Source organism: Cebidichthys violaceus, unplaced genomic scaffold (genome assembly GCF_023349555.1).
Source record: "Cebidichthys violaceus isolate CVI_PGR_0920_01 unplaced genomic scaffold, fCebVio1.0.p SCAF_9, whole genome shotgun sequence".
NCBI classification, from domain to species: Eukaryota; Metazoa; Chordata; class Actinopteri; order Perciformes; family Stichaeidae; genus Cebidichthys; species Cebidichthys violaceus.
The window spans coordinates 11,414,949-11,431,137 of NW_027176975.1; the positions used below are offsets into that span (position 1 = coordinate 11,414,949).

General features: G+C 41.1%; 1 protein-coding gene across 10 annotated transcripts in view; it reads right to left on the reverse strand.

The window, feature by feature from the left end:
- arvcfb (ARVCF delta catenin family member b) overlaps positions 1 to 16,189 on the reverse strand; it is a 210,177-nt gene that overhangs the window by 118,856 nt on the left and 75,132 nt on the right. For 8 of the 10 annotated variants that reach the window (XM_068703421.1, XM_068703426.1, XM_068703425.1 and 5 more), the window contains 3 exons: positions 14,508 to 14,603; positions 7,107 to 7,197; positions 5,889 to 6,109 (listed from right to left, as the gene is read on the reverse strand). In XM_068703421.1, the coding sequence (XP_068559522.1) occupies positions 5,889 to 6,080 (192 nt within the window). In that variant the 5' untranslated portion in view covers positions 6,081 to 6,109; positions 7,107 to 7,197; positions 14,508 to 14,603. The remainder of the gene's footprint in view (positions 1 to 5,888; positions 6,110 to 7,106; positions 7,198 to 14,507; positions 14,604 to 16,189) is intronic. The other 2 variants (XM_068703422.1, XM_068703431.1) reach the window with 2 other exon arrangements.

Genomic DNA, 16,189 nt, shown 5'->3' on the forward strand with positions numbered 1-16,189 from the left:
GACTGAAGTACTCATAAATTATAGACATGCAACCCGTGACAAGGAGTCACAGGGAAATATTGCATCATGTTCAGGGGTCACACGTGAAAAAAGGTTGGAAACCTCTTCCACCACAACCTCTAAAAAGCAGAAATATTTGCAGGTCAAGAATGTTTTCTTTTGACACTGAAGGAAAAGTCATGTTATGTTTGTATTAATAATAATATTAACATAAAGACAAGCCCTGCTAATTATGACCCTGAGAAGAAGTAGTGTGAAGATGTGGCAAATTGCGTAATTAATTAGTTAAAAATCAATTCACACACGTCACCGGACACAAGACAAGGGCGAAGACAAAGAAACAAACATGTTACTACAAACAAAGATCGAATGCACTGAAACACAGACTCAATGGACATCGTGCATGGGTCCTGGAAAAAAAGCTATGAAAGTTGAGCTCAAGAAGTCACTTAAGGAAATTAAGGAAAGTCTTGACCTGGAAATCAGTATTGTGACGGACAACCAGCCATAGACGCTGATCAATTAAAAAAAAAAAAATGGTATGCCTTAACACCAGAGGACCAAGTAACCTTCAAACTGCTACATAACACGATTAGGTGCTCCATCAGAAAACATGCGAAACAAGCACCAACATTAGACTTTAAAGGTGACTTTTCTGCAGGCTGCTCCATGAAGCTACAATATCAGAGAAAAGTGGTGTAGCTTGGCACAGGAATTGTGTAGCATACAAAGATAAACAAAGGAGGCATTTTCACACCAATGTAATTAGGGTGTTTGTGGGAGGAGAGAAGGTTCCTGATGGCACGGCGAGGGATGAAGACAGGGGAAGATCGAGGAGGGAAGGGGGTTAACTAAGGCTCATTGTTAGGCAGGTGATTTACGAGGGTACAGGGGCTCCCGGGCCCTGCCAGTGGAAGGATGGATCTTCTGTCGCTATAGCACCCTCAGTCCTTTGTTTCCATTGTGCCGAGACAGGGCTGGGGGGGTTGTGGGGATGAAAGTGGGTGGAGGGCGGCTGGAGCGATTGTTGGTAGAGTGCTGTTGTGCCATCGCAGAGCCGGGCCTGTACCTCTTCACCACAGACAGCAGCACAGATCAAAGGCTGCACTGTTCCCGCTCTCAAAAGCTCACAAGCCTTTGAAAACTTCCAACAACATTTGCACAAGGCAATGACATGCCTCTGCAATGCTAGAAGCCCACTGAATATGGCATCTGAATACCAAACACCAACATTTAATGACACCCATAGTGCAAGAAATTATCCTGAGTTTGCTTGTCAATGCAGCCAGATGATTGTATGCACCACAAAATGGAATTTGTGCACGTGCCGGGCAGCGGCCGTGGGTAGATAGATTAGGTGTCTGGTGTATATGAAATGAGGTCACCTTCTCCCTTAGCTCCAACCAGACATGGTTGTCTGAGCACTGTCTGCCTTTCTCCACACAGACAACTGTCACCATGCACCATTTGACCTTTCAGAGCCTCTGCAATAACGCTCCTTCAGGCAAAAATCAATTACCACAGGCCAACGCAATATCCAATGAAGAAAGGGTATGATCTTAGCATGTGAGTGGCCACATGTTGGGGCCGTCGAAGGATGGAGATTGAAAGGAGCCTCGGTCCGTGTCACTGAATCTCTACTGATAATTTCATCAGAAAAGCTAATGGAGTGTCCGACAGCATTGTTCTGATGTTCCTCACAGGACGGCGCAGTGTAACCACTCTAATTTTCTTCCTTGGCTGCAATTCATAAAGTGTAATATTGAAGTGAATGAGGATCAGAATTGAATTAATAAGGTCTTAGAAAGTAGGGCAGGGCTGTTTACATGAACCTCTCCCACACGTATTGTCCCAATACAATGGTCAAAGTGTCTTGTGGTGATCTACCTTTGTAGAGCCTGTGTTAACATCATGCAGGGCCAAATCTAAAATCCTAAAATTATATTTGAAACCCGTTGAGCCACAATATTCTTTAATCCTATTTAGTTGTGTGCTCTCCAGCTAAACAAGGTGACTTGTGTTCATATCAGAGGGTGATTTATTTGTGTTTGGGACTATTATGTTGTCTCGACTCTAGGACAAATATAAATCATAGAAAACAGAGAATATGCCGCAATTTTAGCCAAAGAAAACAACATGGAACTCTTGAAAAGCTTCAACCATAACCATAGTGTCCAGCCACACTATTGTAGCAGTGTATGAGTCTGTGCTAAGTGATGCTATAAACTGAATGCTTACTTCAGCATGGCAAAATGCCCATAAATGCCCTTTTCATGGATTTAGCTTAGCATATTAGCATACTATTTGCTAATTATCACGAAACACAATGTATAGCTGAGGCTGATACAAATGTCATTTTCAGGTATTTTGTAATAACAAAGCCTTGTACAAATTCAAATTGACCTGATAATGGCTCCAAATCATAAGCCAGAGACCCAGTGTCTCCAGCCACAGCTGGCACCAGCACTTCAACCTCATGGTGGTGTTAGAGGAAAATCAGGGGATCAACAAAGTCAGTAGATGTCATCCTCTGGGGACCATGAATATGTGTAAAAAAAATTGCATGGCAGTCCATCCAGTATTTGCTGAGATTTCACCATATTTCATATTTCAGTTGGAACCAAAGTGGTGAACCAACCAACATTGCGATCCCTGGATTGGCTAAAAGCTATTTCCTATTATGCAACAAATTTATGTTCACATGAACATTAGCCGGAAGATTTGTCACCAAACTCAACAACTCGAGAGGCTACAAATCTTGTATGACTGCTGTATTTCCGTATAATACTGTCAAACCATCAGTGAAAGATTTATTTGCGTCATTGGGCTGCATGCCAGGCCCATGCCTCATTCCACATCCAGGCTGGTCTGGACAGAAGAGGCTGCAGTGTCAAACTCAAGAAACTCAGCCTGGATGCTTGATGAAAAAATGCAAGTAGTGTCGAGAGTTTCAGAGTACTGTTTGAAGAGACCAATCATAAAGTGATGTGCTGATATGTAAGTAATCTGCATCAAGCTCTGTGAACTGAAGACTGTTTTTCTCATGTTTATTCGCTACCCACTCGGCCTGCTCTGTCTCTCTGGGTCGCCTGTGTTAATACGCTGACAATACATATCTAAATTATGATGGCAGATTAAAGTGTAAGGAGCCAATCTGTTCTGAAATGAGCACCTTGTAGCAAAGCGCTATTTAGATCAGTGGCTTATCACTCTCATTAAACGTCTATTTGAATCTGATTTCATGAATCAGTCTTGGTCCATTTTTCCTTTTCTGACCCCAACTTTAAATAATGGCAGGCCTCATTGAGTCTGGCCCTTGGGTTGTGAATCTGAGCCCTCAGTTACTGATCCATGATCCGTTTTAATCCATCATGCAGCCTGGTGTGAGTGTGTGGTAGAAACTGAGCAAGGAAAAAATGAGAAAGAGAACAACCTGATGCATTTCTCATCGCTCATACAACCTCATTATGTGAATGGAGTGGGTCTCACAGACATTTACACACAACACTGCACCTTCTGGCTAAAGACTGAGCACACATGCCCCAAAGTGATGTAACATGAGGCGGTACTCTCTTATTCCCAATTGACTCCCCAGTGTGCAAATAGGCAAGGTGGGGGTTATCTATGAGTCTGATCTGGGAGTGTTAGCACGAGAGAGAGAGGGTTAATTCACTGCCTGTCATGTTAAGCACAGTCCACTAAATCATTGACCAGTTTATGAGGAGGAGAGGATATCTCACTCTGTCTTACACACACACACACACACACACACACACACACACACACACACAAACACATAGACGAATCAGTAACCTAGCGGCACCTCCATTAATGCGGAGGCAAGTCATAGTGACTCAGTGTCTGCCAGCTGTGTTAACAGGTGAATTTCAACCGAACGCATCCGAGGTTGCTCATAGTAACTTACCTAAATGGTGGGCGTAGATAATAAAGACAGATGGGTATGTATTTAAAATTGATTAAAGTAAAATTGATGGCTTAGGACACCTAAATATTCTGTTCTTGTTTTCAACAGCTGCCATCCCTACGAGCAACCACGACACATTTGGCAGAGAGTCACCAGCACAACGGACACCATTGTAGACTAACATTATGTGTTCTGTTTGTGATGCCGACCGAATGATGATTACTTTGTGGTTATTAGGTTGCCTTAGTTTGTGCAACTAAAATCACGTTTCACAATACAGCTAGAGTTAGTTGATTGAGTTGATTTATTCTGTGGGACCATGGCAGACCCTAGACAGTTTGCATCAACTGTTGGAGCAGCTGAGAACTGCACAGGTTCTTCTCAAACTCATAGACATTGTTGTCAAAAGTAATGTTACATAGAAAGACGAGGTAAAAGAAGAAAATTGGACACTTCTTAGGACAGCTTGCATTCAAAAGCAGTAGACATCAATGTATAAGGACAATTTGATACAAGGTTTGAGGAGGGGCCCCTCTCATTCCTATGAAAGCATCTCAGTGGCGCATTTAGCTACAAAAGTTCAACTTCCGAGTATAAAATGTGGATCTTCTGTACTGCTTCTGCACAAATGGGCCCATAGAGCAAGTGCACTAGTGTTTCCTTTAAACACGCATATCAGTCACTCGATCACACACTCACTCGCATGAACAGATGGAAGGAAACAATGCTGGATTTGGCATTTTACAACTTGTAGGACTTAATGATTTAAATAATGATTTTTAAATTAAAAAATAAATATATATATATATATATATATATATATATATATATATATATATATATATATTATATATATATATATATATATATATTATATATATATATATATATATATATATATTATATATATATATATATATATATATATATATATATATATATAATATATATATTGATTGTAGGGAGACGGCGGCGGCTTGTCTACTTTTAGTATTTCCAAGGATTCTTGAAGAAAAGCAGTAGATTATCCCCTGTGGTGGGGGAGGGGATGACGAGTTTACTTTACCCTGCTATACCTTCCCTGCATCCTCTTGATTATCCCTTCATGAGGCCAAATTGGCAGCAAGCCTTTTACAAATGAACACTGACACGACTGTTGACAAAATGTAAATGCAGGCAAATACAACCGCATGCAGGCAAATGTAGGCAGAGCAGTTTCATCTCTGCAAGTCTTGCTATATCAATAATACATGAGACTGCCTCCTTTACTGTGATTAAAGGTGATGTATCCAAGTGCTACAGGTGCTGCATCGCCAAATTGTGCTTTCAAATTCAGGTTAGTAAAACATATGTACAGCCTGAGAGGCTTTCTTTCTTTCTTGTGTAAATCAATGGGCCGTTGTGATTGCTGACATTTTTAGGGGATTACAGTTGTCTCATTTCTACATCTTACATTTCCTGCTTCCGCATAATCAGCCAGCATTGTCAGGAGCCCTGGCCAGGACTCTAATGTCCCCCAGACACTGTCCAGAACTGGGCGAAATGCCACATCCAATCAACAGCACCACAAGACAATATCAAAGACCAGCAGGAAAAATGAGATGGGATTGAATGGTAAGCTGTGGCGTAGAAGGAGGAGGCGAAGGAAGACAGAACGAGAGGTTGAATCTCATCAGCTCATTTTTAAAGATGAGTCACCACAGAGCAGAATATTTTTCAACATCCAGGACAGTGGGTTCAGACAAACAGGAACAAGTGTTCCAAATCACAGAGAAGTTGAACAAAAAGATTGAGTCCCACCAACGATGAAAAGCAATGACCGTGAGCAAACATGGTGATGGAATGATTTTGGTCCGATTGAAGGCGGGGGCAGGAGAATGTTGCTTTAGAGAGGTAGGCAGTGAGGCAGACACAAGTTGGTTAAAAATGATGGGGGGTTGGCCAGCATGCTGGCATCATTTACCTGCATCACCACCTGCTGCCATGCTAGCGGTTGGCTGGTGGGGGGATTGGGAGGAATGTTGGAACGTTCTAGCTGTAGGTTGACGTTGCGCCGCTCCTCCTCAAGGGCTCGGGTCAGCTGCTCAAAACGTGCCTCCTGCTCTTTCACGGAGGCCAGGATGCTGGCGGCCGAGCGAACATCATAGTCCTCCATGTCCAGTGTTGAGTCGTAGTTGTACAAATCTTCCATGTCGGGAAGGGAGGGAAGAGAAGGGGGAGGAGGGGGCACCAGGTCATTATAGACACCCTGACCCAACAGGCGGGGCGAGCGGCATCAACAGGCTGCGGCAAGTTCAAAGTCAAATACAAGACTTATGGGCCAAGATGGAACGTTGATGATTTGGCACACAGCACACGCTTTATATGATGATCATGATCAAAAGACCAACATCAAAATGGAACAATTAGGATGGCTGACTGAATGATTGGGAAGGCAGCGTCATAGTACAGAAGGTCTGTAACAGTCAAATTTGTTTAAGTTCGACTATGCTTTCTTGAACCAATACCCGGAAGAGACAAGCTCAAATTCTCCCCACAAAGGGTGATTACATGGGGAAGTCTCTGATACTCCAAGCCCAGCATAGCAAAGACATTAATGAGGATGCTCTGCTGGGTGCCAATTATGTTTTTGCTTTCACAAGTTTGAGCCTTTCTTGTAATTAAGACAATCCTGGCACTACATGTACAATTCAATACAGTTCTGCTGTAACATCAGCGCTGCAAAATGGAAACATGATTCACCAATTACAACAAAGGGAATGAAACGGCACAGTGCACACTCACAAAAACAAAGAGTCTTGTTTTTGGACATCCAAAAGGCGGAAGGGAATGATGTCACCCCTAACAAATGAACAATCATAGCCAGCGTGGAGGAATGGCACTGTCATTGGACATAGTCATGCACAGAGCCATAACACAGTCTGACACACAAGCACTGTTGCAGGCACGAATCCAACACATGCAAGCTTCCCACAGCCACCCATACGGACACTCAGGCTTGGTACCACACACACATACACTGCCTATCATAAACAATCATGATTTCTAGATAACAGTTGCAAGCCACAATGTGTATCACTGTCACACACACCCCAATATTCATAACTGATAGTGGCGTGATATGGGGTTGACGGCAGAATAACGAATGGAGTTGGAAATACCACACCGCAGCAATACAGACCTAGTAGATAAGCAGGCTGAGAGGTGTTAGAAAACAGACATCCCCCACTCTAAAAGAAGCAGAAGGATGAGACAGCAAGAAGAACAGAGAGCTGGGGGAGAGGAGAAAGAAAGACAAAGGGATGACAAAAGAGAAAAAGCCAGAGGTTAAAACAGAAATAAAAAGCAACAAGCAACATATGCTTCTTCTGGCTGGGTTGTATTTGACCCAAGTTGGATGAAACAGGTGCAAAAAGTAATTGAAAATTATTAACATTTTTCATAAATCTTCATGACTCAAAGTACATGACAGTTTTTACCGCGGATCCCAAATCCCAAAGTTCACTGTACGTTAGTTTAGTTGTAATAATTGAATTAGTCAAATACTTGCTTGAAAATATTTACCACTAAATTAAATTATCGCCAGAAATGACGAGTAAAACTGTAGATTATGTTCAATGACAACATTTTGTAAAAGCAAACAATGCCAACGGTGTGTGGTACATATTAAAAAAATACATTTGCATTTAATTTACATGTTTGCATGTAGAGGATAGAATACATACTGCATAGAGAAGAAGGAACCAGGGGCAAATTTTTGCCACAGGGCCCCTTAGTGGGTTAATCAGGACATGTCTATTTTACAAAACATTTCACTTTACAAGCAATATTTTCAGGTACAGCACGAGCGATGTGTTTTGTATGTGGATGTAACATAATATTCTGGCCTTGGACTGGACTGCTCTATCACAGAGTGAAAGACATGTTTGTCAAGCTGAATAAAAATCACAACAGGGTGAACTTGTGCCAGTCAGCATCATTTTAAAAAACACTGTGGTGAGGACAATTCTTCTGTCCAATATTTAGGGCTTTAGAACAAACATGTAAGAACTGCTCCTTTAGACATCCAAAGGTTGAAGAGAAAAGGTACTTTACAAAAACCAAGAAATGACAAATAAGTCAGGAGACACATCACATTAAAGCATTTTGTGTATTTTCCAGCTGATCTTGCCACCGAAACAGACAACGATTCAGGAAGGGTGGTTTGGCTCAGCGGGGGATGATCAATTCAGATGCAATCATTAGAATCTTAAACAGGTCGGATTACACAGTGTGTGTGTGCATGCATACACAGGATTCATTCTTCAATATAGAACCTGGTGAAAGTGAGGCCTTTATTCCCTTTGAAGCACACAATCTCTCTTTGATGTTTGTTGAGCGCTGATCATTTATTTATCTGGAGTGGAGTCTTGTCTGACACAACTCTTCCTTCACTCTTCATCCCAAAGGAATATATGCTAAGGAGCCTGTGTTTTAAAAGTCTCCATATCCATGTGAATGAATGAAAAGGTTCCTTTGGTTGCTTTACCTCTGTATGGGAACATGATCTCCCATTATTTAGACCTTTTTTTTTCATTATCAAATCAGCAATGTACCATTTTGAAACAGTGTTCTCCCTAAAATATGTCTGACTGGAATGATTCTACAGTCATCAGCTGGTAACTTAGTCTCAAAATGGAAACACTGCTGGGCAATGACTACTTGCAAAAATACCATCCTTGTCTATTTCCAAAGCTGTCCACTACTTGAGATAAACGAAAGCAACAGGGAACCATGCCATGTTGATTGGACATACCTGATGACAGAGTCTAGTGATTCCCACCCCTGGAGAGTTGGGGGGGCAATGTGGCCATTGCTTCCTGAGTCCTAAATGGAATAAAATGGCAGGCATGTGAGCTACGTACACAGCTTATCATTAAACGCCAACTTCTGGCACTACTTAAAATAGCACAGGGAGGGGCCTCTGAAGAATTCCCCTCTGCCCCCATGACAGCCCTGTTTTTTTAAGGTTTGGTTCAGCAGATGTTTGCTAATGATCTGCGTCAGAGGGGATAAAAACATAGCCGAGGTCTGCACGTTTAACCCTGTCCTCAATTACACACTGGAACGACCTACTTAGTCTCAACTTTATGTCATGGAAACATATCAGAGTACAACTCAAAGGGCAGGAAAGTCATTGGTGGATGCTTCTTTATGAGTGGAGGAGAAGATCTCTGATTAAAGAGATTCGATTTTTTTTTAAAGAATAAGAATGTTTAATAAATTACACAAAGGTAAGTGTTAGATTGCACTACTCTTTAGACGTAAACATCTTTAATTAAAAGGAAAAACAGTCTCATATTCCATTTGTAGAGGACGCAGCACAGCACTGGCTGCTTCACTTTTGCTATTGCATGGCTTTTATGCACTTCAGCACAAATCATCAGCTCTAAAAATAGCCCAGTAATAAATATATACACACACGGCCACAATTGAGTGTGGATCCGCAGATGAGATGCAGCATTTGCACACTTCAAAGGCTCGCTGGAAAATCCAGTAATAAATCCTTGGCTCCTTATTCATCAGGTCCATTGGACTCCCCTAAAACAAATCTTCCAATGACAAGACCCTCTGCCATCATACCCTCTCTGTAATAAACTGGCATGCATTTAAGTGCCGTTTTTCTCAAGAACATCTTTAAATGAACCAGCAGATAGGGGTCTGGTTTTCTCACTATGTGACAACACAACTGAATCATGAAAATAGGGCTTCAAGGGAGAACAATTTCCTATCTAATGTCCTGAACTGAGACCTTGGTGATTCCCCCATTGCCAAGATGAAATTCTTGTTTTGTGTGTATGGAAACTTTTCCGCCTCAAGCAGCATGCAGGCACTGACCAGAGAAAGCTGGAATGACCGACATCGCCAGCAGTCAATTAGCTTAGCTGACTTTGCTAACAGCAAGTCTGGGTGTGCCTGAAGATAATAATATTTGCCTACAACCTTTTCTAAAAATGTCAATTTATGGTTTTAACATGTTTAGAGCTTCAGAGGTGCTGGTTTCATGACCTATGGATAGAGGCAGTTTAGCATTTTCCTTTCTTTATGCTAAGCTATGCAATGCATTCATATTTAGAGGACACATATGAGAAGGGTATCAACATTCTCCAACTCTCAGCAAGAAAGCAAATTGCCATAATTACCAAAACACAAACTATTACTTTGACTTTAATCTTACATCAGGAGTCAAAGAGACAAAAGAGGACTACTGAGGAGGCCGTCCAGATCAGAAGTAGCAGCGTGTTTTGAGGGGTTTGAGATTGGATTATTAGGGGGATGGGGGAACAGATTGGGAGGTTTAGGATGAGGATAATTGAGTGTGACCATCAGTGCCCGATATCGAGTTAGAAGCCTTCACCTGATTAGGGACTATAGGTGGGTGGTGGGGTCCTTCCTTCCCCACTCACCGTCCAATTTGCCCCTTTCCAGAGGCTGTAATTGCGGCTCAAATTAATTCCTTGTCTAAACCCATCATATGCCCATCTGAGGATGCAGCTCTCAGTGGCACAATTGGGTACTTAGAAACACCTGCTCCTTTTCCTGCTGTGCATTTGTGGAAGTGGTGGTCTTCAATCTACCCGCGTGGGCTGTTGAGGATTATACAGTCAGAAAGTCAGAAGGTAGATTGCCGATTTCAGGGGGTATTGCACTGCTTTAAACTGTCATTTCAGAGCCATTAATTTCAAGGCTCTGAAGAGAATATGTCAAAGCTCTTCCAGAGAGTGACTGACAGTGAAGTGATTCATCATAATGTCAATCTGCTGTGTTGGGAAATTCTGCTCACCAACAGGAAGTTTTTCATGAGTTGCGCGACTCTTTATAAGTGCTTCTCATGAACAAGAAAGTCATATTGAATTGAATTACTCATATATATATATATATATATATATATATGAAGAAAAACACCATCACTGGATGACAGACATGACAGCTGCACATACGTGTTATGATGTTTCAAAAAGTCTTCAACAGTCTTTTGAAAGAATTAGAAAGAGTTATTTATCATAAGCGGCAGCTTTACCCCAGAGTAACTATATTAACTATACTAACTATATTAGTGATATAGCTAATATCACTATATTCGCCAGGCTACAATATAATGAATGGTTACTGGAAGATGATTGTCATTTCCAATTAAAATCTAATATTCTCAGTAGCGCTGGACTGATACTAGTGACTAATGTTTTAACAAGATGCAACACATAAAAATGAAATGCACTGTCACCAGGAATGAACCTCCCAACAATTAAGTATTCCAGTCGTTGTTGCTTTGAGGAACATTATAGTGAGTGTTAATTCCCAAAGGGGTATTGCTGAGTGATGCCAGGATAAGGATAAGCAAAGCTTAGCGAGTGATGTGGGGAGCCCATAGCTGATCACTTTCACAGCCAGAAGAAAAGAAATGTAGATGTTGTTTACCCTCCATATTTTATTTCATCCTTTTTCTTTGAATCGTATGCAGAGGAACACTGACAAACACACACAAACAGATATGCAAGCACATACACACAAGCACATACATGTCTTTGTTAGTCTCTTTGAAGAGATGGAACATTCCATTAAGACTGAAACTCATATACTTCCCCATAACAGATGCTACAAAATAGTGGGCTGTGCAAAGCTTCTGCAAACAGCTGTCTGTCATCATGACAAGTAAAAAACAAATAATGCTAAAATAAAATAAATATTAATATTTCTCTACTGATCTGTGCTATAAATGTAATTTATGTATGATTCCAATCATTCCAAGCATTTGTATAATCAAAATCGCTGAATTAGCGCATGTCCTGTTCAAACAGAGAGGAGACAGTGAGGTGAGGCAGCGACGAGCTGTGCCTCACCTCAGACTGTGAATCCCTCACTAACTGGGTTGAGCGTGTGCCTTTTGCTTTCTCATTGTTTGTCACCACTGTAATATTTGTAGACACTTTTATTATATGTCCTTTCTTACCATAGAATAGGTAATGTATTTCACGTACAGTTGTGGTCAAAAGTTTACATACACTTGTAAAGAACATAATGTCATGGCTCTCTTGAGTTTCCCCGTTATTTCTAAAACTCTGATTTTTCTCTGATAGAGTGATTGGAACAGATACTTCTTTGTCACAAAAAACATTCATGAAGTTTGGTTCTTTCATGACTTTATTATGGGTTAACAGAAAAAGTGATCAAATCTGCTGGGTCAAAAATATACATACAGCAGTGCTAATATTTGGTTACATGTCCCTTGGCCATTTTCACTTCAATTAGGCGCTTTTGGTAGCCATCCACAAGCTTCTGGCAAGCTTCTCGTTGAATCTTTGACCACTCCTCTTGACAGAATTGGTGCAGTTCAGTTAAATTTGATGGCTTTCTGACATGGACTTGTTTCTTCAGCATTGTCCACATGTTCTCAATGGGATTTAAGTCAGGACTTTGGGAAGGTCATTCTAAAACCCTAATTCTAGCCTGATTTAGCCATTCCATTACCACTTTTGATGTGTGTTTGGGGTCATTGTCCTGTTGGAACACCCAACTGCGCCCAAGACCCAACCTTCGGGCTGATGATTTTAGGTTATCTTGAAGAATTTGAAGGTAATCCTCCTTCTTCATTATCCCATTTACTCTCTGTAAAGCACCAGTTCCATTGGCAGCAAAACAGCCCCACAGCATAATACTACCACCACCGTGCTTGACGGTAGGCATGGTGTTCTTGGGGTTAAAGGCCTCACCTTTTCTCCTCCAAACATATTGCTGGGCATTGTGGCCAAACAGCTCGATTTTTGTTTTGTCTGACCACAGAACTTTCCTCCAGAAGGTCTTATCTTTGTCCACGTGATCAGCAGCAAACTTCAGTCGAGCCTTAAGGTGCCACTTTTGGAGCAAGGGCTTCCTTCTTGCACGGCAGCCTCTCAGTCCATGGAGATGCAAAACACGCTTGACTGTGGACACTGACACCTGTGTTCCAGCAGCTTCTAATTCTTGGCAGATCTGCTTTTTGGTGGTTCTCGGTTGACTCTTCACCCTCCTGACCAATTTTCTCTCAGCAGCAGGTGATAGCTTGCGTTTTCTTCCTGATCGTGGCAGTGACAAAACAGTGCCATGCACTTTATACTTACAAACAATTGTTTGCACTGTTGCTCTTGTGACCTGCAGCTGCTTTGAAATGGCTCCAAGTGACTTTCCTGACTTGTTCAAGTCAATGATTCGCTTTTTCAGATCCATGCTGAGCTCCTTTGACTTTCCCATTGTAGCGTTTGTGGGCGATTGTATCCAATGAGCCCTATTTAAATGGCCTCAGAGAAGTCACCAGTTGTAGTCACTCATAATCACTCACAAGAAGTTAAGAGGCCATGCTATGAAGCTCATTTCATTGACACAACTTTCTAAGTCACCAAAATTGCTAATTCATGTTGCTGTATGTATATTTTTGACCCAGCAGATTTTGTCACTTTTTCTGTTAACCCATAATAAAGTCATGAAAGAACCAAACTTCATGAATGTTTTTTGTGACAAAGAAGTATTTGTTCCAATCACTCTATCAGAGAAAAATCAGAGTTGTAGAAATAACTGGAAACTCAACAGAGCCATGACATTATGTTCTTTACAAGTGTATGTAAACTTTTGACCACAACTGTATATCCAAGCTTAAAAATGTCTCAAAAAACAAGGAAATATGAACAAATCAACAGCAATTCAACGTCGGACAGGTAAAGTAACCTTTTATGTGTTTGTTGTTCTCTTTATACATCCGGGGTTGTTATGCAGATTATCGCGGAATCTCACGATTTTCGCGGGTGATGCCCGCAAGCTCTCCGCTTCTGAAACGCTCCCGGTGGAATCAAATATGTGCCTTACCTATGTGTGGGTAAAGAATGCCAATATGAAAAACAACCAGTAGTCAATGTGCAAGCTGCCAATTGAATGGTGATTTAAGCTTCTCTATTGGGTTCATATATTTGTAAATCTGACTTATGTAGTGTCAGTGCCTCGCCAGCCACGAACCTCACCGCACGTCACTGAACTACTTCTTAAAGAGAGAAAAGGCACAAAAGAGTGTCTCCAAGTTTAAAAAACAGCGAAGGCATGCAACAAAATGAACAAGTCTTTTGCAGCAAATAAGACATCCAAATTACAATTAGGAGCCCAGGTTGTCTGTTCAACAGGTGACAGACTTCAAACAGGCAATTACACAGTTGAGTCTGTCTTTAGAAACTGGACCAGAACAAACATCCTCTTCTGTTCAGCTGTAAAAAATACTAAAAACTGTGAAGAGAACCAAGGCTGCCTTTCAACTGACATTTACCTGAGCTGATTCAACTGTGAGAATTATTGAAATCAGCGCACATTTCCTGGAGGAAAAAGCTCCTGAATGTATTGAAATAAAAATCACACAAGGCACTTCAGCGACAAAGTGAAGAGAAGTAAAGTGAAGCTCCCTCGAGGAGATATGACAGAGAAAGTGAAGTCTGAAAAAAACTGTCAGGAAATGTAATTACTGCAATGATGAGCTGAACAAAGTGATTAAAGGAGGCTAGAGGTGTAGAGAGAGAGGCTGGTGTACCTTTGATGTCGGTGAGTGCCGTCAGACCACAAGTACGCTGAGGATAGGCGTAGCTCGGTTATAGTCGACTCGTTTGTTCAGTCCGCCAGGGGAGATCTGTGGATACAAAAAAACAAAGACATAAGTATTGAGCCAACCCGATGACACTGCATTGTTACTAAAGGGCTCTTATGTAAAACAAAGACACATATAATATACACAATAGCTATTGTTTCATCCTCTCCTGCTGATCACTCGAGGTGTACCACACGTTTCTGTTTTAGGTCCATGACTGCTTTATGTTTACATGCTTCCTTTTGGGGCCATTTTTCTCAAATAAAATGCTGCCGCTATTGATGGTAGCTGGCCATTTAGAAATTGCAGATTTGCACATTACACGCACAAGTTGTGGTCTGCATGATTTAACTTCACCTTCTAGTATCTGCAGTGGAAAAGAGGCGTGGTTTTCATTTTCATGCCTACGACACCCTGCTGCATGTTTTCATAACACCTGCCAATAATAGCAGTGTTGTCACTCTCATTAACTGTTGAATGTCCAACTGTTTTTGCTACTTAACTACAATAAATCCAAAATTCCATCCAAAATCAATACTTATTAACACATAATTTAATCTAAATAGACATTTGTGTGACATTGTCATACTTAGCGTATGAGTTATTGAGTTATGGCCAAAAACATGTTTTTTGAGGTCACAGTTCTAATCGGTTAATACTTGAGTGCAAGTGGACATTTGTGCCAAATTTGAAGAAATTTGCTCAAGATACTCCTAAGATATCACATTCTCGAGTATGGACCAGACAGACAACCCCAAAACATAATGCCTCCAGCCACAGCTGTCGCCCGCATGCTGGCATAAAAACATATCCAAAATTAGACATTTTCTATTCCTGCTGATCTGGAGAAAGCTATTCCTGCCTTCATTTATATCCTATTTGTTTAAGCCAGAGTTCTCTCATGATGAGGTGGTCTTAAAATGGAAGCAAGAATCTTAACGACTCAAGGATGTGTGATCACATCACCACTATTTTATCTTCCCTTTACTGGCTTCATTTCATCTCAGAATTAATTTCTGAATTTGACTTATTACATCAAAGGCTGAAGTAATTCAAGCCCCAAAATGCATCTGTGAACTTTTGGCCCCTTATGAACAGGACACACCTTCAGTGTGACGGCTTCCCAGCTACTTCTGTGTCAACCTTTAAGTCCCTGCTTAATACATATTTCTTCAGACAGGCATTTTCATGTGCTGTTGGCTGATGTTCAAAATCCAAACATTAAGTCAATATTTCTCTAGACACTAATATTCTCCAAGGAAACCCAGGATAATTATACAAATATGCAATTATATGCAACGAAAGACACAACAGCTATTACTGCTGCTACAATAAAATAATAATTTCCACCTAGGAGCTTCACGTAAAGATGTAGCCTACTTATCACTTTTTGTCTGGTCAATATCTGATTATTAACAATGAGGCAACACTTACTCGATACCTTCAACAAACCAATATGTCAGCCTGACCTTAGTATTCACACTGCACCACCTCAGAAACACAGACATCACAGGCACACACAAAAAAAAGAGACCAGTGTCCAATACTGCAGCACAAATGGGTTATGATGCTTCATACCATGGGATGAATCATTCTGCCACACACACCAACCTGTCCAGTGGCTCTTT